Below are 25,148 nucleotides of genomic sequence, written 5' to 3'. Positions count from 1 at the left end.
GGACTTGTTTTCCAGACCCTTGATTCTTTGAGTCGCCCTCCTCTGGACACATTCCAGCTTGTCAGTATCTCTCTTGAATTGTGGTGCCCAGAATTGTACACAATATTCCAGGTGTGGTCTGATCAAGGCAGAATAGAGGGGGAGCACGACTTGCCTGGATCTAGACACTAGACTCCTATTGATGCAGGCCAAGAATGGAAAACAGAATGTTGGAGGACAGGAAAAGAGATTTAAAGATGGGCTCAAAGCCAACCTTAAGAACTCTGGCATAGACACTGAGAACTGGGAAGCCCTGGCCCTTGAGCACTCCAGCTGGAGGTCAGCTGTGACCAGCAGTGCTGCAGAATTTGAAGAGGCACAAATGGAGGGTGAAAGAGAGAAACATGGCAAGAGGAAGGCACGTCAAGCCAACCCCGACTGGGACTGCCTCCCACCTCCCCTCACTGTGGGAGAAGATGCAGATCAAGAATAGGGCTCCACAGCCACCTACGGATCCACCCCCAGGTTACCACTCTTGTAAGACCATCATCCTCGGACTACAAGGGATCACCTAAGTAAGTAAGTAAGTAAGGCCAAAATCCCATTGGCTTTTTTTGCAGCCGCATCACATTGTTGGCTCATGTTTAACTTGTTGTCCACAAGGAATCCAAGATCTCTCGAGCCAGTCATCGTTGTCCATTCTGTATCTTTGCATTTCATTTTTTCTGCCTAAATAGAGTATCTTGCATTTGTCCCTGTTGAACTTCATTTTGTTAGTTTTGGCCCATCTAATCTGTTAAGATCGTTTTGAATTCTGCTCCTGTCTTCTGGAGAATTGGCATTCCTTCCCAATTTGGTGTCATTGGCAGACTTGATGATCCTGCCTTCTAGCCCTTCATCCAAGTCATTAATAAAGATGTTGAACAGGACCGGGCGCAGGACGGAACCCTGCGGCACTCCGCTCGTCACTTCTTTCCAAGATGAAGAGGAAGCATTAGTGAGCACCCTCTGGGTTCGTCCATTTAACCAATTACAGATCCATCTTCCTAATGCCGTAACCCCTTAATGCAGTTCCTCATGTTGTGGTGACCCCCAACCCTAACATTATTTTGTTGCTACTTCATAACTGTAATTTTGTTGCTGTTATGAATCTTAATACAAATATTGGATATGCAGGATGTGTTTTCATTCATTGGACCAAATGGGGCACAAACACCAGGTACACCCAAATTTGAATACTGGTGGGGTTAGGGGGGATAGATTTTGTCATTTGGGAGTTGTAGTTGCTGGGATTTATAGTTTATCTACAATCAAAGTGCATTCTGAACTCCACCAACAATGGAATTGAAATAAATTGGCACACAGACCTCCCAGACTAACAGAAAATACTGGAAGTGTTTGATGGGCATTGACCTTGAGTTTTGGAGTCATAGTTCACCTACATCCAGAGAGCACTGTGGACTCAGACTGTGGGAATCTTGACCAAATTTGGCACCAATACACAATCTGCTCAACTGTGAACACTTGTGGAGTTTGGGGAAAATAGACCTTGGCATTTGGGAGTTGTAGCTGCTGGGATTTATAGTGCACCTGCAACCAAAAAGCATTCTGAACCCCACCAATAATAGAATTGGGCCAAACTTTCCATACAGAACCCCCATGACCAACAGAAAATACTGTGTTTCCTGATGGGGTTTGGCAACCCCTCTGACACCCCCTCAAGACCCCCCCTGGGTCCTGACCCCCAGGTTGAGAAACGTTGCTCTAGCAGATAACGTTAAAGTCCTTGTGCAGTTGTACTATTACGATTCCCTACAGAACTGAACCTATGCTAGTTTTCTCTAAGAAAATTCTATGAGAGGGTAGCCAGCCACTTTACAGAATGATGGATGTTTGACACCACTTTCACTGCCCCTGCTTGGTACTGTGGAATTCTGTGATTCCTAATTTTGGGAGGCATTTAACCTTCTCTGCCAGAGAATTCTGAGGCCACAACAAACTTCAAAGTCCAGAATTTCATAGCATCGAGCAGGAACAAGTTAAACATGAACCAACAATGTAATATGGAAGAAAAAAAAAGCCAATGGGGTTTTGGCCTGCATAAATAGAAGCCTAGTGTCTAGATCCAGGGAAGTCATACTACCCCTCTATTCTGCCTTGGTCAGACCACACCTGGAACACTGTCTCCAGTTCTGGGCACCTCAATTGAAGGGAGATGTTGACAAGCTGGAATGTGTCCAAATAAGGGCGACTCAAATGATCAAGGGTCTGGAGAACAAGCCCTATGAGGAGCGGCTTGAAGAGCTGGGCATATTTAGCCTGCAAAAGAGAAGTCTGAGCGGAGACATGATGAGGGTCATGTATGATGATGTGCGGGCTAGAACATCTTTATTAATGACTTAGATGAAGGGTTAGAAGGCATGATTATCAAGTTTGCAGATGACATCAAATTGGGAGGGATAGCATTAGCCAATACTCCAGAAGACAGGAGCAGGATTCAAAACAATCTTGACAGATTAGAAAGATGGGCCAAAACTAACAAAATGAAGTTCAACAGTGACAAATGGAAGACACTCCACTTAGTCAGAAAAAACGAAATGCAAAGATACAGAATGGGGGATGATGCCTGGCTCGAGAGCAGTACGTGTGAAAAAGATCTTGGAGTCCTTGTGGACAACAAGTTAAACATGAGCCAACATTGTGATGCAGCGGCAAAAAAAGCCAATGGGATTTTGGCCTGCATCAGTAGGAGCATAGTGTCTAGACCTAGGGAAGTAATGCTACCACCTCCACCAAGTCTGGCCTCCTTAATGAGAGCATTCAACCCTCCCCCCAACTTTGTTGCTTCGCTACATTGGCTATTGCTGCAAGTAATGACAGTGTGAATAAATTGTCAATATTTGCTTGAGATAGTGCTTGCAGTTCTCGAGGGACTCTTCATTTTTTGTGTCTCATAGATTTAGCATGGGGATTTGGTTAACGAGTTAAAATTCATGAGTAAACCAGGTTTATTTTAACCTGAAAAATTTCAGGGGGGGGGGTTTGAACCCCTACCCCCCCCCCCCCCCCCCAGCTACAGGCCTGATGGAACAAATCCAATCAAAATTCTTAAGAAGGATGCTGGGGGTAGACACAAGGGGCACTCCTGCTGCTGTCAGAGAAGAATTAGAAATATACTCCACTTGCCAAAATCAGGATCTTCAATTATTGGAGTCTATAGAGAGATACGGTAGATTAAATCATGTCCCACCCGAAGACACTGTATCTGCAGTGTCCCCTTAAGCCGAAGTTGAAAGTCTGAACCTCGTATTATATAAATGTTGTTTGTACAAAAAAGGAAAGGAAACAATGTTTATGGCCTTTTATTTGTAACGAGCTGGGATACAGGGGCCAAAACCACTGACACACACACGCACACGCACACACAAATAAAGATGTAATTAAGGTTACAGTGGGGTTATTTTTACTAGCTAGTTATAACCCCACTGTAACAACAGAAGTTGCCCTTTATCTGTTTGAAGCATCTAAAAGGAGATCAGAGTATATCCATCAAATTGGTACACTATGTAAGGGGAAGAGGACATCTGATGTATATACCTAAGATTAAGGTACTGTAGAGTCTCGCTTATCCAACCTTTGCTCATCCAACATTCTTTATTATCCAACACAGTCTACCTCCTGCCCAGAACCACATTGTGATGTTTTGGTCCTAAATTCGTAAATACAGTAATTACTACATAACATTACTGTGTATAGTTTTTTATAGTTTCAATGCTTTTTCCATTGATTTGTTGTAAAACATGACATTTTGGTGCTTAAATTGTAAAATCATAATGTAATTTGATGTTTAATAGGCCTTTCCTTAATTCCTCATTATCCAACATTTTCACTTATCCAACATTCTGCCGGCTCGTTTATGTAGGATAAGTAAGACTCTACATTTGGTTACAAGTTGGCCATCCCCACTTTTTATTTCTGTACTTGTCTACTTATATCTGTACTCAGTCTAGATGTATACTGTACGTTGGGTTTATATTGTCTGTTTCGATAAGGCCAATTGGCTGATCAATAAAAATAGTTTTGTGTAAATAACACAATACCTAAATTGTATTTAATTAATCAATGCATGATATAGAGGTAATGTTCCTGTACCTAAATTTGTATTTGAATCTATTTGTCCTTGTGTCAGAAGAATAATATTGAGTACTAAGAAAAAACAGAATAGATATTAACCTCTAGCTTAGTCCAACACTAAGTCTAATATCCAGCACAACAAACCAAATATACTAAATTCCCAACTGTAGAAGAAATAGGCACCTGCCATTCCCACAGAAAATGTAGAATTATTATATGGTTTTTAGCACACACAGAGAACCACTGGTGGCGAGATGAGATAAACCCTTGTGCCAGCAGGACTGAAGTCCAACAGGTCAGAGGTTTGAATCCAGGGAGAGTGCAGATGAGCTCCCTCTGTCAGTTCCAGCTCCCCATGCGGGGATATGAGAGAAGCCTCTCACAAGGATGGTAAAAGATCAAAAACATCCAGGCGTCCCCTGGGCAATGACCGTAAATGTCCATCTGAGGAGGAAACAGGAAAGGGGAACAGCTCCTATCCTCCAGGTCACTGGTGTGAAACCTGTAGCTCTCCAGGTGTTTTGGACTTCAGCTTCCAGAATTTCTGGCCATTAGACAAACTGGCTCAGCCTTCTCTGAGCTGAAGGCCCAAACATCTGGAGGGCCAAAAGAGACACCCCTGCTCTAAGTGATGACAAAAAAACCCCAAAACATTTGCATAAGCTTATATGCCATCAACATGCTTCTTGGATCTTGACTATTAACAGGTGTATCCTCAATGGAGGAGCTCCTGGTGGTGCAATGGGTGAAATCCTTGTGCTGGCAGGACGGCTGACTGAAAAGTTGGCAGTTCAAACTGGGGAACAGGGTGAGCTCCTGTCTGACAGCTCCAGCTTCTTATGTGGGAACATGAGAGAATCCTCCCACGTGATGGTAAAACATCCGGACGACCCATGGGCAATGTCCTTGCAGATGATCAATTCTCTCACACCAGATGCGACTTGCAGTTTCTCAAGTTGCTCCTCACACACACACTCACAAATAAAGATGTAATTAAGGAATTATCCAGGAAAATAATTCTAAAAGAAACAGAACTGTGAAAGGAGCTTTCAAATCAAAAAAGCTAGGAAGCTTATTTCAGCTTTTAGGAGATAAAGCTGTAGTAGAGAAACACATTGTTGCCCACTTCAAAAGAAGACATGATGATCCAGGAAATTACAACCAGTCTGTTAGACCACAATATCAAGAAAAAAAATCAGAATGGATTATACAGGAGTCTGCCAGCAGTATCTTGATGACAATGCAGTGATCAGCAGGAGCCAGTATGGGTTTGTTAAGCCTAAGTGTAGGTTTGTTAAGAACTGCCAAAAAAGAGAATCTCCATTTCAGACATTTTCATTTTCCTGTTTGCCAAAGCCTCGATTGTTCTCAATGGCTTGTTGCAGTTTCTCCTTGAGTTTTTCAATTGTGGAATAAGGTGGCAGGAGCAAAAGATGAAAACAGATCTGGGCTTCGGGGATATGATCTTCTGAAAGAGACCGGTGCGAGTGAATTGTGATCCTCAAGGAATCCATCCCCATCGGAGGGACTCGGTCAGTTCCTGCAATAAATACTAGATGATGAAGAGAAAGGGATTTGTTAGGTTTTGTCTAGAGGTAGGAAATATTCAAACAATCCCCATGTGTGACATAAATCCCAAGTGGGACAAAATGAAATACCTAAATTAGTGAGATCAGCTCTAAGCGTCTTTCTTTTCCTTTCCACTGATATCCACAGGCTTTTTGTTCACACACACGTCCTGACTATATGTTACTGCATGACAGGATGAGGTTTTCATGTCACCTTTGATACATATTAAAGGATTTCAAATTCCCTAAATCCTTGGAGCCACTCAAAACTTGGAAGTTTCTTGGAATAGGTGTAATGACACATGTCCATATAGATCATCATATAAGGAACTTATCTTCAGTAATCAATAAGGATATCTCAGGGTATGAAGCAAAGTTTTGGGAAATCCAAATTCCCAGTTCATCTGGGAAACTTATGAAGTTGGCCACAGTTGGCTAACTTAATCTAGAAAGGTGTGAGAACTTCACACACAAGATTTCACAATCCTCTTTGGAGGAAGAGTGGAACAAACATACTTTTCTTAAAGTATATGAAATCTTTCCAGTTCCAAAAATAATTTTGCAAGGCCATTCAATGCTAATCAAGGTGACCAATTGTAATATTTACACTTGCCTCAAACAGACAAGAGTACTTTCTTCCACCCAGGACATTCCACAGATATATAAATCTCACTTTCCTAGTTTCCTCACAACCTCTGAGGATGCCTGCCATAGATGTGGGTGAAACATCAGGAGAGAATGCTTCTGGAATATGGCCATACAGCCTGAAAAACTCATAGCAACCCAATTGACTACATAATTTAAAAAGTTCATTTTTTTACTCCAGATCCCATAATTCTGGGAATTTTACATCCAAACAACTAGCTTTTTGGGTCTCTGGTCAAATAATTATTAATACTTTCAGACAACTCATGTTTTGGAAAGAACTGGTTTTACCTCAGTCCTTCTATGCATTACTGAAGTTCAAGGCTTCAATTAAGACAGCAGCGTTTTATCTATCTATAGTACTTCTTTGGACTTCTGAAGTTATTCAGGATTTCAAGTGTCTTTTGTGAAATAAATTAATGCTACTTCATTTTGAAGACAGAGATTTTCCAAAATGACCTCTTGGAAAATTATCTTAAAAATTGGTTTATGGATAGGATACTTACACAAGAAGGATTTCTTGTCAGTCAAAGGTAGCTCATGGAAAACCTTCCAGAACATTTTAATGGTAGGGTGTGTTGGACTGTATATCCCCCAGTACACAGCATTCTTTGAAACAAAACAAGATAGAACAAAACACTTTAATCAGACAAATGAAAAGACGTAAAAGTAACATTTAGAAGAGTGGTAGTGAATCCTCATGGGAAACCTCAGAACTACAAGTGCATGAAGTTTACACTAGCTATGGCTATACTGGGAGTCTGGAAAGTACCATCCAAAAAAACCCCTTTTTCAAACTTTGGGGACCCTTCAGTTTGCACTGGGCCCTTGGAGACCTTGCTTATGGCCTGGCACTCAAGCCCTCAAGTTCCCACCACTGAAAGCCACAGCAGACTCACGGGAGCTAAGCAGGGATGTCATGAGAAAAGGTGCATGTGAATTAAATTCTCTATGCAGTGTCCTCCTTGTGCAAAACTATTGATCTTTACAGCCACCCAAATACTACCTGGCAGGGATACTCAAAGTGCAAGTCAGCAAAGGGAGGAAAACTTATGAGAAGAGTGATTTAGTGAGGCACTGTAGTGCTCTGGTGGAGAATTCTAAGTTGAATGTGTTGTCTAAGGCTTTCATGGCTGGAATTACTGAGTTACTGTGAGTTTTCCGAGCTGTGTGGCCATGTTCCAAAAGCATTCTAAGTTGTTTTCACTAAATAACAAATCCCAGGATTCCTAGGATGTTTCCACATCAGTTAAAGTTCAACTATAGCCTTAAAGCAGATCTACAGAGACATTCACTGGAACACCTCAGCAAGTGAGAGTCCAAAAGTGGCAGGCTCAAACCCAAAACCTCAATCAATGGCTGATACCAAATGAGAGACTCCCTCTTGGGAACACAGAAAACTGGGCAACTTGGAAGGCCCTGAACAGACTGCGCTCTGGCACCAACCTTAAGATGCAGAGCCAACCTTAAGAAATGGGGCTACAAAGTGGAATCCACGACATGCGATGTGGAGAAGAGCATATCACAGACCACCTACTGCAATGCAACCCGAGTCCTGCCACATGCACAATGGAGGACCTTCTTGCAACAACACCAGAAGCACTCCTAGTGACCAGCTACTGGTCAAAGGACATTTAATAGAATACCAAGTCTGCAAACTTTGTGTTTTGTTTGTTTGTTTTTAATGCAATGCAACTATTTTGGTTCACTCCTGACATGATAAATAAATAGTGTCGTGTAAAAGAACACTATGTGTAATACAAAGGAAACGTGCACACACTCAAATAATAGAGAGGGTGTGCACTCATGTCAATGAAAGAGAAATATATGAATGTAAGAGGAACTCTGTTCAATCACAGAAAGATGGATTAAGACCTGGACTGGGTCTCCATAAGGGCTAACCAGATTTCACTGGGCAATGACCGTAAATGTCCATCTGAGGAGGAAACAGGAAAGGGGAACAGCTTCTATCCTCCAGGTCACAGGTGTGAAACCTGAGGCTCTCCAGGTGTTTTGGAGAGCAGCTTCTAGAAATCCTGGCCATTAGATAAACAGACCAGCATTACATCTTGCAAAAGGAAATTCTATTCAACTGAATTGGGGTTATAGCTTTTAGCCACATCCACCATCCTGCTCAGCAATAGCCATGATGTGCAAGTAGCCCTTAGCCCAGTGGTTCTCAACCTGGGTTCCCCAGATGTTTTTAGCCTACAACTCCCAGAAATCCCAGACAATTTACCAGCTGTTAGGATTTCTGGGAGTTGAGGGCCAAAAACATCTGGGGAACCCAGGTTGAGAACCACTGCCTTAGCCATTCAGGTTACCCACTTTGATCAAAACAGGAAATTCACTTTGCACACCACCAACCTTTTCGTACAATTCCCAGTCATAGTTTGCATTTCCAATTGCTGCTTCCATTAGTTCTGGAGGCTCGAAGAAGTCAACCATGCATTTGTCAAGGACTTTGTAAAACCCTCTCTTGAACTCTCCAAAAACTTCATTTACAGATATGTTGAAAATATAATCTACATATTTGTTGACAAAATCCTTCCTGTAAAGCAAGAGGAGTGAAAATTAATAGTTTGCTCTATATATGCTCTAAATATGAAGAACCCATTTTGAAACCCTCTCATATTAAATGTAAGCTGATGGGTTTCTATATTTATCAAGAGTGTAATTCAGGTTTCATTAGTCCAACTCAAACAAATCTACAACTTTCTCATATAAGTTAGCCTGGTTTGAAAAAGTTGCTTAATAGTAATACACTTTATTTGCCAGAAATATATTTTAGGGTCATATAAAATTAACATTTCTAACATTATGGTGCAGGATATTCAGCAACCTTAAACATCTGAATGGGGAAAATAACGTATTGTTTTGGAACAAGCTAGAAGAAGAAAAAAAACCTAGACAGTTTGCATTCTACTTAAACACACATCTTGCCATGCCATTCTTCCCTTTGCCATTTTTCTGAATTGGTTTTTACTTCAATTGCCTCCAATGTGGGGTGCCCTCCAGATGTTTGGGACCATAACTCCCATAATTGCCACCCAGCACAGCTGTAATTCATCCAGAACTTCAGAGATTGCATTTAAGTCATCATTACATACTTGTTGCTGTTATTCACAGCTACGGAACTGCCATTTGGAATTAAATCCACCTTCACGTCATCCCAGAAAATCTGAAAAGAGATTTAAAAAAAAATGTATAGACACCAGTTTGGTATTTATTGAAACTCACAATAACCACCTCAAGCCTTCAATGTACAGTGAATTTGACAACAAAGGTCATCAGCTCAAAATGGAGTGAGGTGCAATGGTTGCAGCATCAGGGTCTAAATATTGTCATAAAAAAACCCCCACAACAATTCATTCTCACTGGAAAGAAAAAGATCCATGTGACCATAATATGTCATTTCTGTTTTTAAAATAAATATTTTCTCACCTTTTCTTTGCCAGAGTAATTCAGGTTATTCTCCCATGAATTACTAATAGCATTCTTTTCTGGCAAAGGAAGACTTTGCTTATCAGATCACAGCCTACTGAGGTCTATCCAGTATACCTTAGTTCAGTGCTTCTCAACCTGGGGGTCGAGACCCCTGGGGGTGGGGGGGTTGCCAAAGACCATCAGAAAACACAGTATTTTCTGTTGCTCATGCAAGTTCTGTGTGGGGAGTTTGCCCCAATTCTATCCTTGGTGGGGTTCAGAATGCTCTTTCATTGTAGGTGAACTATAAATCCCAGCAACCACAACTCCTAAATATCAAGGTCTATTTTCCCCAAACTCCACCAGTATTCACATTTGGGCATATTGAGTATTCGTGCCAAGTTTGGTTCAGCTCCATCATTGTTTGAGTTCACATTGCTCTCTGAATGTAGGTGAACTACAACTCCCAAATTCAAGGTCAATGCCCACCAAACTCTTCCAGTATTTTCTATTGGTCAAGGGAGTTCTGTGTGCCAAGGTGGTTTAATTCCATCGTTGGTGGAGTTCAGAATGCTCTTTGATTGTAGGTGAACTATAAATCCCGCTCCAACCCCACCAGTAATCAAATTTGGGCATATCGGGTATTTGTGCCAAATTTGGTCCAGTGAATAAAAATACATCCTGAGTATCAGATATTTACATTACAATTCATAACAGTAGCAAAATTATAGTTATGAGTAGCAACAGAAATAATTTTATGGTTGAGGATCACCACAATATGAGGAACTGCATTAAGGGGTCGCAGCATTAGGAAGGTTGAGAAACACTGCCTTAGTTATTAATTTGATTTATATTCCACTTTTTTCTGAGATAGAACTCAAGAACTGGTTTGTGGTATAAATTAAAACAAAAGAGGACCTTATCTGATAAGGCATTATGTTGAGCAGTCTCTTCATTGAGATCATGAAGACCTCAACCATTAGACTTTTTGACTCTCAACTGAAAGCAAAGCTGTTTATTTAGTCATTATTACGAACATTAATGAGTTGATTTGATACTTTCGTTCTTAGAATTTTTGGAAGTTAATGTCAGTGTGTCTGTTTAAACTGGGATTCTTTCAAAGAAAACAAGAACTGTTTTAAAATAAATTTGCAAATACCAGGTAAACACTTGCCCAATTTTCATGATCTTGCTGGCCTCAGTTTCATGTGGATCTAAAGATCTTAACTTAAAGGGTTATCATTTGAAGAGGGACAGTAGTTGGGGAACAGAATCACAAATGTTGTGGAGGCACTTACAGAGAAGCACAGCTGAAAGTTTTCTTCAATGTCATCACATTCATAGTCAAGAACTGTCTGCAAACTCCTGGTTAACAAACAGAAAACAATTACAACATGTATTTTTAACCAGTACAGGCAGTCCCCAAGTTACAAACATGATACGTTCTGTAGGTGAGTTCTTAAGTTAAATTTGGATGTAAAGCGGAACAGATAACTTTTTAAATATAACTCCAGCTATAAATAAATATTGATAGCTTAGGGAAAGGTTAACACCCCTGTAGTGTTTGCTTTGCTGTCTGCCCGTTCAGAAGATTGTACCTCACTTTTTGTCCCTGTAATTCGAATGCTTGATCCCATAATGAGGCTCTGAGGTTTTTTTTCTAAAAGACAGGAGGGATGGTGCCAATCTGATGTTACTAGGAAGAGAGTTCCACAGACAAGGGGTCACCACTGAGAAGGCCCTGTCTCTCATCCCCACCAGTTGCATTTGTGATGATGGTGGAATTGAGGGCAGGGCCTCCCCAGGCTCAACAAATGATTGTGTTCCTAGCTTGTTTGAAGCAGAGAGTAGTGTGACCTTTCCTTGGTCCATAAAGTGCCTGTTAAAGGGCTTGTCAACCAACTCCAACACAGTCATAACTTGGGGAAAGTTCTACTGGCCACTAAGATAAAATTATTTTAAGGCATCTACTGCCCAATTGGAAAGAAGAAGAGCACAATCCCCATTCAAAAGAGTATTTTAGGATCAACATGCTAGCAAGGATCTATTCACATCCTTGATTCTAGAATGTATTTGTGCATTTTATCTGAGAAAAGTTAAGACTCATTACTATAGGAGAGGAGAACTGAGAAATGCATACAGAACCTGTTGTGAACTTTGCCCACATCTATGCAGATAGAACTAGTTGGTCTAGTCAACCTAGGCCTATGAAGGCTGGATATATAGACTTATTGATGGAAATAACATAAACCATTTACCTCCCAAGTACAGGGTCCAGTTCTTTTAAGTCCTCAAGGGTGGGTTTCTTGTCAAGCAGTTTTTTAAAAGCAGCAAGTGGGAAAGGCACATAGGCAATGACTCTATTGAACATGGCAAGGCCACAGAGGATCCCAAAAAAGTAATATTTATTCTTGGCTACTTTTTTCTGCAAGAGAGAAAAAACATACAATAACATGAAATAGTTCCATGTTCCTATGGCCAACACAAACCATTGTTTTTGAGTTGCAATGTCCATTGTGATCAGCAGGATTTGTCTAGGATCTTAGAAAAAGGCACCACTTTCAAATGTTACCATGTTGAAAACTCTATGAATTATAATCAAAAGGGTAGGATAAGTTGTAGGATAAGGGGAGCTCCCAATCCCACTAGATGCAGTTAATTTTGAATTGAATACTAACAACTGAATTTCAACAGGAAAGGCAAAAAGCATGAAACAGTGATATCAAAATGTGTTGGGGAACCCAAAAGGCAACAGGAGGTAGATGTATAAAAGTCTTGCCAGCAAAAGAGGTCAAGATACCTGAGAGCCAATGTATGACTTATGGATACCTGTTGAATGATCATGGTCAGAGTGAGGCAGACATGTTGGAAAGGTGAGGAAATTGTAATAGGTGAAATCTTGAATACCCTAGGAGTTCATCTGGACTGACCACAAGTCACTGAAACTCACCCTGGTACAAAACCACATCGGAGAACTTGGATGAGGATACATAAACATCCCATAGTCTGGCTGCACCATATCCTCAAAAAGATGTGAAAAAAATTCCAAAAGAACCCCTCCAGCTTCAAATCTAGCCATCTCTCCTTCGAATTCAACCTGTAAGGAAAAAATAAAGACAAGTGTTTTGAACCCCACAGAAAGGAGGGAAATCTTGGCTTCCCAATGGCATGGAAAGTGCCTATTTGTAAGGGAGGATCTTAGCTCTCCGCCTTCACTGGAATAACATGAATAAAAAGGCTTTTTTTAACACCACTCTAGGAATCTCTAGGACCTCTCTAGTTCCTACCTGTGTTCCACAAGAACAAAAATATGGTCCATGACCTCAAAATTACTACACTGTTGCCTCAAAACCAGAAGAGCGACTGGTCTCGTGAAATCCTCTTATAGTGCCGAGGCAACTGGGATGTTGGAAGGGGAAAGATTACCACTACCACATCAGCTCTAGATTATTAAATATGGTTTTCTGTGGCGAGCAGATGGTGACTACTGGATGGCATATGTTCTGTATCAGAAACTAGTGTTGATGTGGTCTATCCAATGCAGTTTTCTGAATCAGCACCCCAAATAACCAAACCGAATCTAAAGTCGGTCAAAAACTAATTTGTAATTCTTTTGGTACTAATGTTGGAGAGTGATGCCTGGTCAAAGTGGTCCCTGGTCAAAAAAAAAGGTTGAGAACCACTGAACAAAAATGTCACATTTGAACAAAGTTATATGCTGCTCTGGATCCATAACTGACTGGCCCAAGTCTAACTCATCCTGCAAATTATTGAGGTCTACTCAGTTCAAAGCCTGCTGAGCAAGCCAAAGTAGTATATATATGTACACATGCAAACATGCATGCAGGAATTTAAATAATATTCCATCTTTCTGCTTGAGGAAGAACTCAAGACGGTACAGGCAGTACCCAAGTTACAAACAAGAAGGGTTCTGTGGATTTGTACTTAAGTTGAATTTGTTTGTAAGTGGGAACAGGTACTTTTTAAAGTGTAACTCCAACCATAAATATTTATTTTGTAGCTTTGGATAGCATAGGGAAGAGTTAACACCCCTGTAGCATTTGTTTTGCTGTCTGCCCATATTCAGAAGATTGTACCTCACTTTCTGGATTGGATTTTAAAAAAGAACTGGCTTGTTGCGGAAACAAGGAAACAAGGATATGGGATAAAGCTTCAGTGGAGACACCTTTTCCCCATAATTCTGCCAGGAGTGAATTTCCCTTCCAAAGGGTAGATTTCTCCCACTTCCTGTTGTCTCACTCCTGTTCTTAACTATGTGTCATTTGTGAGTTGGATGTTTGTAACTTGGGGATTGCCAGTATATGCTTATCATCCTAATTGTTAAGCCAGTTCTAAAGATTGATATCATGCAACAACATTTCATAATATGACCAGCTTTCATCAACTTACCAACAGTTGCATCTTGAGAGAGATATCCTCCACATGACTCAGTTTGTGCAAAGTGTTTTCAACAAGATTCTGGCGACGCACTTTCAAAAGAAAGACGGGCAACTTGGGGAGTCCACTACTGCTCTGCAATCGATTCAGCATGATTGTATGTTGGGCAGCAGCCTTCATTGACTGGAGGAATATAAGGAGCGATTTCCAAAGGAATAGGTAAGCTAGTTTTTAAAATGCAATGGGAATCTTAATTATTCCTGCTATAATACACTTAGGGTCCTTCTACACAGCCATATAACCCAGAATATCAAGGCAGGAAAGCCCACAATATCTGCTGTGAACTGGAATATATAGCAGTGTGGACTGAGATAACCCAGTTCAAAGCAGCTATTGTGGGATTTTCTGCCTTGATATTCTGGGTTATATGACTGTGTGGAAGGGCCCTAAGAGAACAATTGTAGCATGTGTTTCATGGATTGCAAACCCACCTTCAGAGCTTGAAGATATTAATTTTCTGAAATACAACGTCTAGAATTTCTATCTGAGTTAGATGGTTTGCAGGGCACCCCAAAAATTATAGTTTTCCCCAAGCTCTGCCCACCTTTTTTAGAAAGTGATTGTCATGATGACAGAACAGTTCACAATTAATTTCCCTCTGTCTAAATTGTTTGCAATTTTATTTCGATAGACAGATAGATAGATAGAGAGAGAGTGAGAGAGAGAGAGAGAGAGGTTAAAGAAGATCTGGGAGGAAATGTAGTTCAACATTGCTTAAAAGTGACAGGAGAACCTTACTTCTAAGTTGCTATCACTCCCCTGGAAAAGACTGCAAGGGATTCACACTTGGCAGCCAAACTGTAAACTTGGGGAGGTGAGAGCAGTATTGGAAAAATAGTTTTAGATGTTGAAAATTGTTTTTTGAGGAGTTGACAACCGAGAAGAAGAGAATCCTGCAGTGGACAATTTTTTGCAGTATGCAAACTATGTACATTGTCTTTCTGCAGAGAAAACAGTTTACTGTTTTCCAGACAAATAGTACTGAATAATGCTTTGCCCCTTTCTGCTCCAAACATACGTAAAATACAATTTTTTGCAGAAGTCTTGCAGAAATCCCAGTGCATCTTACCTCTTGATTGAAAATGGCCTCCATGGCAAAAATCTCCATCTTGGTCAGTAGATTGTAAACAAAAGGAAAGCAACAAAGAGAAACGGGACATGTTTCTGGATTCTGTAGAGGGGAAAAATATGCTTACAACTTTTTAAACTAATAATTTAAATGGACTGCAAGCCAGTGTGATGCAGTGCCTTGAATGCTGGACTAGGACTCTAAAAGACAATGGTTCGACTCCTTACCTATAAGGTGCAGACTGACTCTATTTAGTTCAGAAAATAAAAGTTTTCAAAGGTTTATAGCAGAGCTTTCCAAACTTTTCATGTTAGTAATATATGTTTTAGACATGCATCATTTCACAACACAGTAATTCAATTTTACTAGCAAACCAGTGGTTAAACCAAGACTTTAGAAGAGATTCAGACACATATATAAATTGCAATAACAAAATGTATGGGGACGCAACACATCTCTGTCACATCTTGACAGATTAGAGAGATGGGCCAAAACTAACAAAATGAAGTTCAACAGTGACAAATGCAAGATACTCCACTTTGGCAGGAAAAATGAAATGCAAAGATACAGAATGGGGGATGCCTGGCTCGAGAGCAGTACGTGTGAAAAAGATCTTGGAGTCCTCGTGGACAACAAGTTAAACATGAGCCAACAATGTGATGTGGCGGCAAAAAAAGCCAATGGGATTTTGGCCTGCATCAATAGGAGCATAGTGTCTAGATCTAAGGAAGTAATGCTACCCCTCTATTCTGCTTTGGTTAGACCACACCTGGAATATTGTGTCCAATTCTGGGCGCCACAATTCAAGAGAGATATTGACAAGCTGGAATGTGTCCAGAGGAGGGCGACTAAAATGATCAAGGGTCTGGAGAACAAGCCCTACAAGGAGCGGCTTAGGGAACTGGGCATGTTTAGCCTGAAGAAGAGAAGGCTGAGAGGAGATATGATAGCCATGTATAAATATGTGAGAGGAAGCCACAGAGAGGAGGGAGCAAGCTTGTTTTCTGCTTCCTTGCAGACTAGGACGCGGAACAATGGCTTCAAACTACAAGAGAGGAGATTCCATCTGAACATGAGGAAGAACTTCCTGACTGTGAGAGCCGTTCAGCAGTGGAACTCTCTGCCCCGGAGTGTGGTGGAGGCTCCTTCCTTGGAAGCTTTTAAGCAGAGGCTGGATGGCCATCTGTCAGGGGTGATTTGAATGCAATATTCCTGCTTCTTGGCAGGGGGTTGGACTGGATGGCCCATGAGGTCTCTTCCAACTCTTTGATTCTATGATTCTATGATTCATGAAAACCTTTCATTTATATATTTTTAAAATGTATGATTTGTAAGAGAGTAACATACATTTCCAAGTGTTTTGTCATTTATGAGTAACCATATGTTGCCAATACTAATAATATTACTAATACTATGCATGCAAGTTGGTATTGCTTTTTTCACATAGGTTTCTCATTATGTTTGAGTGACACACCTATTACACTGCAGCTGACACAGTAATGTGTTGCAGAATATAAGTTTGGAAAGCTCTGGTTTATAGCTCTGCTCAAAAAATAGAGTTGACCACAGCTGACACCCTATTTCATCAATTCTAAGACACATTTTCTCTCTACAAAAACATCTCTAAGATGGTGTCCTCAAACCTTTTAAACAGAGGGCCAGGTCACAGTCCCTCAAACTGTTGGAGGACCGGATTATAATTTGAAAAAACATGAATAAATTGCTATGCACACTGCACATATCTTATTTGCAGTGCAAAAAATATGTAAAGGCAATATAATAATTAAAATGAAGAACAATTTTAACAAATATAAACTTATTGGTATTTCAATGGGAAGTGTGGGCCTGCTTTTGGCTGATGAGATAGGGTTGTTGTCATTGTTGTTGTAGTAGTATGCTTTCAAGTCATTTCAGACTTAGGTTGACCCTGAGCGAGGGCCAGGTAAATGACCTTGGAGGGCCATATCCGGCCTCCGGGCCTTAGTTTGAGGACCCCTGTCTTAGGGCCCTTGATAACACCCAGGATATCAAGGCAGAAAATCCCACAAAATCTGCTTTGAACTGGGTTATCGGGAGTCCACACTGCCATATATTCCAGTTCAAAGCAGAAAATGTGGGATTTTATTCAGGTGTTTGGAAGGGGCCTTAGATTCACTGATACTTTTCTTATATATAAATCATTTCTTCTGTTAGTGGTAATGAAATTACAATCAATGGCGTCTTAGAATCGAAAAAACATGATAGTTGTTGGGTTGTTGTAGGTTTTTTCGGGCTATATGGCCATGGTCTAGAGGCATTCTCTCCTGACGTTTCGCCTGCATCTATGGCAAGCATCCTCAGAGGTAGTGAGGTGAGGATGCTTGCCATAGATGCAGGCGAAATGTCAGGAAATAATGCCTCTAGACCATGGCCATATAGCCCAAAAAAACCTTCAACAACCCAGTGATTCCAACCATGAAAGCCTTCGACAATACCATGATAGTTGTTGTAATTGTTACATAAAATTTGTGAATTAAAAAACCCTACTTCCCTATATAAGGAATCAATCAACCTTTAATTCTTAGCATTTTGTAGAATGGAGAAAAGAAGCTCCTGAAAAAAGTTTCTAAAGTGGTATTTTTTTCTAAAGTACAGCAATATGAACAGGAATGTATAACCTTGTGTATTTACACAAAAAGCTCTGTTGATTGATTATGACAAAGATCATTGAAGACAACTATGTTATGCATATTCGTTAAGAAATTAACATAAAATTAGTTGTGAATATTTGTATGCAATGAAGAAAGGAATGCTTTATCGGAGTCCTCTCACATTTCTTTGCTCATAAATCTCTATTCTAATGCAAAAATGTGCCATATGCCATCATCCATATCCCATCAATCCATTCCTAGTCAATCTTGCCAGTGGTGAAGGATGGTATAAGTTGCAGTCCAGCAAGATCTGCAAGGCCACAAGTTGCCTAATTCTTATCCAGTCTTGCTTTCATCTACTCTCCAAACTGTCACAGATATCTAGGTTCTTGTGGGTTTTTTCGGGCTATAGAGCCATGTTCTAGAGGCATGTCACAGATATCTTTTCAAGTATTGCTCCCAAAAGCTTTTTTAACTGACCAAAGCAATGTGTTCTCCAAAACCAACAGTGTGTTTCTGAATGTTATTGATTTTATAGAAACTACATAAACTTTGCTACTCTCATTTAATTCTAAGCCTGGAGAATAAACAAAGCAGTAATACTTACTGGGTGTATCTTCTGTACATGCCACCTTGCTAAGTCTCCAAAGGTATTAATTATTTGATTGATTTCATTGATGTAGAAGTTTCTTATCTGAAGCTTGTAGTCTGCCTTCTTGTTTACCTTGAAGAGCAACAAATATTCGTGTTTATAAACAGTGATGGCTTTCGTTTACCATGGACAAGATCCCCACATGCTTACCTTGTACAATTTTTTAAGTACTTTGAGAAGTGGAATAACTTCTTGGCATTGCGGGAAGAAATGGTAATAGGACAGCTGAGATTTCACAGCTTTGTTAAGCATCTGAACTATTTGGTCAAAACATGAGGTTGGCAGCAAAGACCAATAGTTTTCTGGGGGAAAAAACAATAAAAATATTTATTTTTTCCCTTCTTGAAAAAACAATATATAGAAAGACATTACTGTTGATATTTCTAGACATGTGGAACAAGAACTTAGGAGACATGTTAGTTTTTCTTAGTGCCTTTTTTGCTATCCTGATCCAAAGCCTTAGCCCAGTGCTTCTCAACTTGGGGGTTGGGACCCCTGGGGGAGGGGTCGCGAGGGGGTGTCAGAGGGATTGCCAGTGACCATAAAAAAACAGTATTTTCTGTTGGCTATGAGGGTTCTGTGTGGGAATTTTGGCCCAATTCTATCATTGGCGGGGTTCAGAATGCTTTTTGATTGTAGGTGAATTATAATTCCCAGCAACTACAACTCCCAACTGTCAAGGTCTATTTTCCCCAAACCCCACCAGTGTCCACACTTGGGTATATTGAGTATTTATGCCAAGTTTGGCCCTGATTCTTCATTGTTTGAGTCCATAGTGCTCTCTGGAGGTAGGTAAACTACAACTTCAGAACTCAAGGTCAATGCCTACCAAACCTTTCCAGTATTTTCTCTAGGTCTTGAGAGTTCTATGTGGCAGGATTCATTCGATTTGATCGTTGGTGGAGTTCAAAATGCTCTTTGAGTGTAGGTGAAAAATAAATCCCAGCAACTACAACTCCCAAATGACAAAATCAATCCCCCCCAACACTACCAATATTCAAATTGGGGCATATTGGGTCTTTGTGCCATATTTGGTCCAGTGAATGAAAACTCATCCTGTATATCAGATATTTACATTATGATGCATAACAGTAGCAAAATTACAGTTATGAAGTAGCAACAAAAATAATTTTATGATTGGGGGTCACCACAACCTGAGGCACTGTATTAAGGGGCCACGGCATTCAGAAGGTTGAGAAACACTGCCTTAGCCTGATCCAAAAACTCTTTGGAAGCCTAGGACTACATTATCTTAATTAACACGAGTAAAGGCAAAGAAATTGGAATACGTTGTCTGCTTTCTCCTTCTTTCCACACTTACCTAAAATTTCGGAAGAGCGCTTGCTTAAGCCTAGAACTGCTTTTGCAAAAGGAAGGGCCAAAGACTGCATTTTCTGGGCTTCAAGGGCTGCAGAACACTCAGGCAGCAGCAGGAAGATCGAAAGGGCTTCTTGGTGAGGAGAATTCAGCGGAAGGGCTGGAATCAGGTAGTTCAACAGGCAGAAAGAGATCTATAGCCAATTTAAAAAAAAACAATACATTTAGATGAGCACAGAACACAACACAACACAAACACATATACTTTTAAAAAAATATTCGACCTAAGCTTGGAATGGCCACCTTGTGGCACAGTGGGTTAAACCATTGGCCAGCTGAACTTGCTGACCGAAAGGCTGGCAGTTTGAATCTGGGGAGCAGGGTGAGCTCCTGCTGTTAGGCCCAGCTTCTGCCAGCCTAGCAGTTTGAAAACATGCAAATGTGAGTAGATCAATAGATATCGCCTTGGCGAGAGAGGAATGGCACTCCATGCAATCATGCTGGCCACATGACCTTGGAGATGTCTATGGACAATTCCAGCACTTCAGCTTAGAAACTGAGATGAGACACGATTAGACTTAATGTCAGGTGCAGGCATGTAGCCGGGGGGGGGGGGGGGGGAGGGGCTTGAAGGGCTTCAGCCCCCCCCCCCCCCCCGAAATTCTCATGGTGCATTATTTAAACTGATATGTTATTCATATCATGATCTGATCACCATACTCAATATATCCCATATGCATGGGGGTATTGGGGTAATGATACAAAAGATTTGCTAGGGTAGACCCTCTTTCACTCAGACTCAGCCCCCCCCCCCAAAAAAAACCTCAGCCCCTCCCCCCCCCCATCGAAACCCTGGCTACGGGCCTGGTCAGGGGAAACCTGGAATGCTTGGGAAAGCATTTTTAGATTGTCATTCCCAGAATTTCCCACCCGGCATGACTATCATTCTGTTTCATTTTATGCATTGGTTCTAGACCAGTGTTTCCCAAACTGTAGTCTTCCAGGATTTTCTATATTAGCTCCCATATTTCCTGTTCAGTGGCCAAGGCAGCTGAGGCTTCCAGGAGTCCAAAGCATGTGGAGAACTAGAGTATGGGAAGCATTGTTCTCGGCTGTGAAACATTTTGGCTCCATTTTTTTTATGTCTACTTCATTAAATGAAATGTCAGCCACCTTGAGTCCTATGGAATGGGAAAAGCAAAATATTATAAATACTTCTGACATAAATAAAATTCCAAGACTTAGAAATTATGCTGGCCACATAATGTTCAAGAGCGGCAGTCCATACTTAAACTTTTTCAAAGTCTGGAGCCAAATCACAAAAAGGAACAGAACCACATCAGAAGATTTCTCTTCTCTAGAAGTCAATCCTGTAACTATCTTGGCAAATCATTATGACCAAAAAATAATAATTTGTTAAAATATACAGGGATGTTGTGTAGTTTCTGGTCTCTATGGCTGTGATCTAGCCGCATTTTCTCCTGACATTTCACCTGCATTTTCTGAAGATGCCAGTCACAGATGCAGATAAAACATGCTGCTAGAACACAGCTATACAGACCAGAAACCACACAACACTCTAGTGATTCCAGTTATGAAAGCCTTTGACAATTTAAAAAGTACTTTTCTTCCTACAATGTTTAGTTATTTTGGGCTTGTGAAACAGGTGTTATAGAACACAGTTCTATGACCAAGAATAAGGCAGCATTACAAGGCCATATGATATTTCCCTCTTCCTTATGGTACAACCTCAAACCTGCACCTAAAAGAGTATCAACAAAGTTATAGCTAGGACTGCAGCAATCACTTGTTAAGCCACAATTGTGTTACAGTTGGCCCTCCACATTTGCAGATTTTTTGTGGATTTGATGAAAACGCTCTCTCCAGGGATCTCTACATCAGTGGTTCTTGCAGTAGTCTGCAAGAACTAAAATATAGTCTGCGGCCTCACCATTACTACACAGCTGCAACGAGAGCGACTGGTCTTGCAAAACCCTCTTATAGTGCTGAAACTTCTTAAATATGGTTTTCTGTGGGCAAGTAGATGGTGACCACTGGTTGGCATTAGCACTTTTTAGTGCTAATGTTGGAGCGTGGTACCTGGTCAAATTGGTCCCTGGTCAAGTGGTCCCTGGTCAAAAAAAAGGCTGGGAACCACTGCTCTAGATCCTCCAGTGGCCAACTTCCACTGAAAGCTGATCATAAAGTCATGATGGAGGACCTACAGATTCATAGAGAGAACACCCTCTAGGAAGTTCTAGGTCATGTAATGCAATTCTGTGGTCAACATCCAGTGAAAGTTGATGATAGTCATGATTGAGATCCTAAAGAAGAGATCTCTGAGGTTGAAATAAAGCAATGTTATTATTTGCAATTCTTCATTTTCAAAGAGTTCTGCACTCTTAACTCCAGCAAATTTGGAATGCTGAGCATATAACGTAATTAATCCTTTATTATTGGGGGGGGGGGGGGGGGAGATAGCCATGGAACTAGTTATCCATAAGTATTTATGACTTCTCATATCTTCTACACACCAGCCACCAAACAGAAATGAATAAAGTTGTTAAGAGCAAAGAGAAATCATTCTTACTCTTCCAGCTATCCAGTCTCTAGTTGCAAGTTTCTCAAATACTTTTCTTGCTTTTTCCAGATCGATTGCTACACAACAGCCACTTTTAAAAGGAGATCTAGAAGGGGAAAAAGAATTACCTTCCTGAAGTTTTATGAAAGGAAATGCTTTAAATCTGTCTAAGATGTTGTAGACATCTCATCCCGTCCCTTTTTCTGTATCATAAAAAGCACACTACTTACCCTTGCTTTAAAAAGCTTGCAGTTAAACAAGAAGAAGATGAAAATATTGTTTCTATTTCCCTATTTTAAAGAAAAGAAAAAGAATATCCATCAGAACACACCATCATGCTTGTGATATGGACCTGGGAGATTTTATTCTCCTCTTTTTTTCTGTGCAAATTGTATTTTTGTTATTTTTCATTAAACCTATAATACTTGGTGGAACTAAAATGGGAGTAATTCCACAGACTTCTAGAACGTGGCACAACTGACAGGGGGATCATGGAAGTTGAAGTCTGACATGCCTGGAAGTCATAATACTATGGAAGTATGCTTAATAGCATATCCAAATGTTTACTTGAAAATCCTTGTGTATCCAGACTGGGATACTAATTATTTTAGAACTGCCAATGTAATTTCACTTAGTTGCAAAAAAAAAAATGTTTATCTACACTGGAGCAGGACTGGTAAATATTTGTCCACCTTATACAACACAGCTAGTTTCTAAGATTAGCAGCACACCAGGATAAAACCAGCTAGTTGTTAAATTATCTGTTGGGCTTTGATTCCAGGACCCCCTATGGATAAACATGTCCTTGGGTATTAAAATAACATAATATACAATGAGGTGGTGAAATGGAGTCCTTATACAAAATGGCACAATAAAGGTTTCCTTTGGGGATTTCTTCCAAATATATTTAAGCTGTGGCTGGTTGAACTTGTTGACATGTGGAAATAGATGGCTAGCTGAATTCAGTTTAACGTTGTTTTTTTAAAGGTTTGTGGCTCACAAATTATATTGGGTAACAAAAAAAATACCCTCAAAGCTTTAGAGAGAGCAGCATAGTTTTTACTTTTAATACATGAGATCATACAGAAAAAAAGTAATTATGGGTTGCTGTGAGTTTGCTGGGCTGTATGACCATGTTCCAGAAGTATTCTCTCCTGATGTTTTGCACACATCTATGGCAGGCATCCTCAGAGATTGTAAACTACTAACAACCTCTGTGGATTCCTGCTGTAGATGTAGGCAAAACGTCAAGAGATAATGCTTTTGGAACATGGCCGTACAGCCCTGAAAACTTGCAGCAACCCAGTGATTCGAGCCATGAAAGCCTTCGACAACACAAAATAATTATGGTTTTATAAGTCTGCTAGGAACTTTGGTTAGGAATTTTGGACTGGAGCTCCCACAATCCTTCATTACTTGCTACTGGGGTTGCTAGAATTTGGCACTAAAATATTTGAAAAGCCAAAGTTCGCTATCATGCCTGTTTCTTAAACTCTGTGAAGACAAAGAGTATGAACACCAGCCTTTTTGCATTCTGCCGCTTTTCACTTTCTGCAGTTGCTGACAACCACATGTCCATCTGCATTTCCTCCAGCCGGCTAATCTGTGGCAAGGGTTCCATAGAGAGGGTTTCATTCCCATATGAAGAAACCTTTGAAAAGAAAAAGCCACATGAAGAGCTTTCACCTTATCGTTTTTAACAGGAATCATCCATACCTCGAGATATCATCAGATTAAACTCACAGATCCTTAATTTATAGTGTGAGATGGACCGGCAATTGTAAATAATATGGGTACCAATATTCTGCCCCAGGACCATCTGCAGGCTGAACAAACTGCCCCATCCTAATGAATATGACTTCAAATTCATTTCTGTAATTTGAAAAAAATGCTATTTTCTTACATAGTTCAATAGGGGGTTCTGCAAAGGATTTAAAAAGTGAATAGCTGCTCCTAAGATCTCCAAGAGATTATACTGTGCAGTGAATAGCACTACGATTCCATTTCAATTGTCTTTTCAACTGCTAGTTTCTATGATTCTATCTTATGAATGTATTAGCATGGATGGATACAAATTTAGACGCAAAATATATGATCTGAGCAACAACCGTAGCCATCTTGCAATGTGGAATCATTGTCTCCATATCACTCAGTGGAGAAGCGAAGAGAGAGATATCAGATGTGGACAAATCACTACAGAACAGGGTTGTTGTAGGTTTTTTCGGGCTATATGGTCATGTTCTAGAGGCATTTTCTGCTGACGTTTCGCCTGCATTACCATATAGCCTGAAAAAACCTACAACAACCCAGTGATTCTGGCCATGAAAGCCTTCGACAATACACTACAGAACAGCTTGGGAAAGTTGCCTTTTATACTAAAAAGCCTCAAATCCCCAATTAGCACAACCCCATGAAATTGCAGTCCAAAGCCTAAATCCAACTGGTAGCCCAACTACAGTATATCTACTGAATTAAAAAAAAAAAAACCTACACAAGTTTCCATTAATTTAAAGTGTCTGTTCTAGGTGGGATGGATTTTGGCAATTTTTTGTCCTCCAAAAGCACATTTTTCCACCTCTCCTGTTGTGTCAGTTCAGCTCTTAAACTGTAATAATTATACTGCAGCAGGCCGTCACTATAACAAATACCATGTGCTACATAAACATGTTTTGAAGGCAATATAAACAAA

General features: G+C 40.4%; 1 protein-coding gene across 1 annotated transcript in view; it reads right to left on the bottom strand.

Annotated features, from left to right (window-relative positions):
• Window positions 1-3,325: 3,325 nt before the first annotated feature.
• The window catches only part of LOC132777009 (probable E3 ubiquitin-protein ligase HERC6), a 33,527-nt gene continuing 11,704 nt past the window's right edge, over window positions 3,326-25,148 (bottom strand). Inside the window, exons 9-23 of the mRNA XM_060779251.2 lie at window positions 23,983-24,110; window positions 22,690-22,749; window positions 22,469-22,565; window positions 19,883-20,072; window positions 18,712-18,863; window positions 18,517-18,633; window positions 15,280-15,381; window positions 14,163-14,333; window positions 12,703-12,849; window positions 12,011-12,177; window positions 11,051-11,117; window positions 9,437-9,507; window positions 8,694-8,877; window positions 6,833-6,935; window positions 3,326-5,665 (exon numbers count right to left, since the gene is read on the bottom strand). Coding sequence (XP_060635234.2) covers window positions 5,439-5,665; window positions 6,833-6,935; window positions 8,694-8,877; window positions 9,437-9,507; window positions 11,051-11,117; window positions 12,011-12,177; window positions 12,703-12,849; window positions 14,163-14,333; window positions 15,280-15,381; window positions 18,517-18,633; window positions 18,712-18,863; window positions 19,883-20,072; window positions 22,469-22,565; window positions 22,690-22,749; window positions 23,983-24,110 — 1,983 coding nt within the window. The 3' untranslated portion in view covers window positions 3,326-5,438. The remainder of the gene's footprint in view (window positions 5,666-6,832; window positions 6,936-8,693; window positions 8,878-9,436; window positions 9,508-11,050; window positions 11,118-12,010; window positions 12,178-12,702; window positions 12,850-14,162; window positions 14,334-15,279; window positions 15,382-18,516; window positions 18,634-18,711; window positions 18,864-19,882; window positions 20,073-22,468; window positions 22,566-22,689; window positions 22,750-23,982; window positions 24,111-25,148) is intronic.

The sequence above is a fragment of the Anolis sagrei genome, chromosome 5 (assembly GCF_037176765.1).
Source record: "Anolis sagrei isolate rAnoSag1 chromosome 5, rAnoSag1.mat, whole genome shotgun sequence".
Taxonomy (NCBI): Eukaryota; Metazoa; Chordata; class Lepidosauria; order Squamata; family Dactyloidae; genus Anolis; species Anolis sagrei.
Note: the sequence above shows the minus strand (reverse complement) of the source record. Positions and strands in the feature narration are given on the sequence as shown.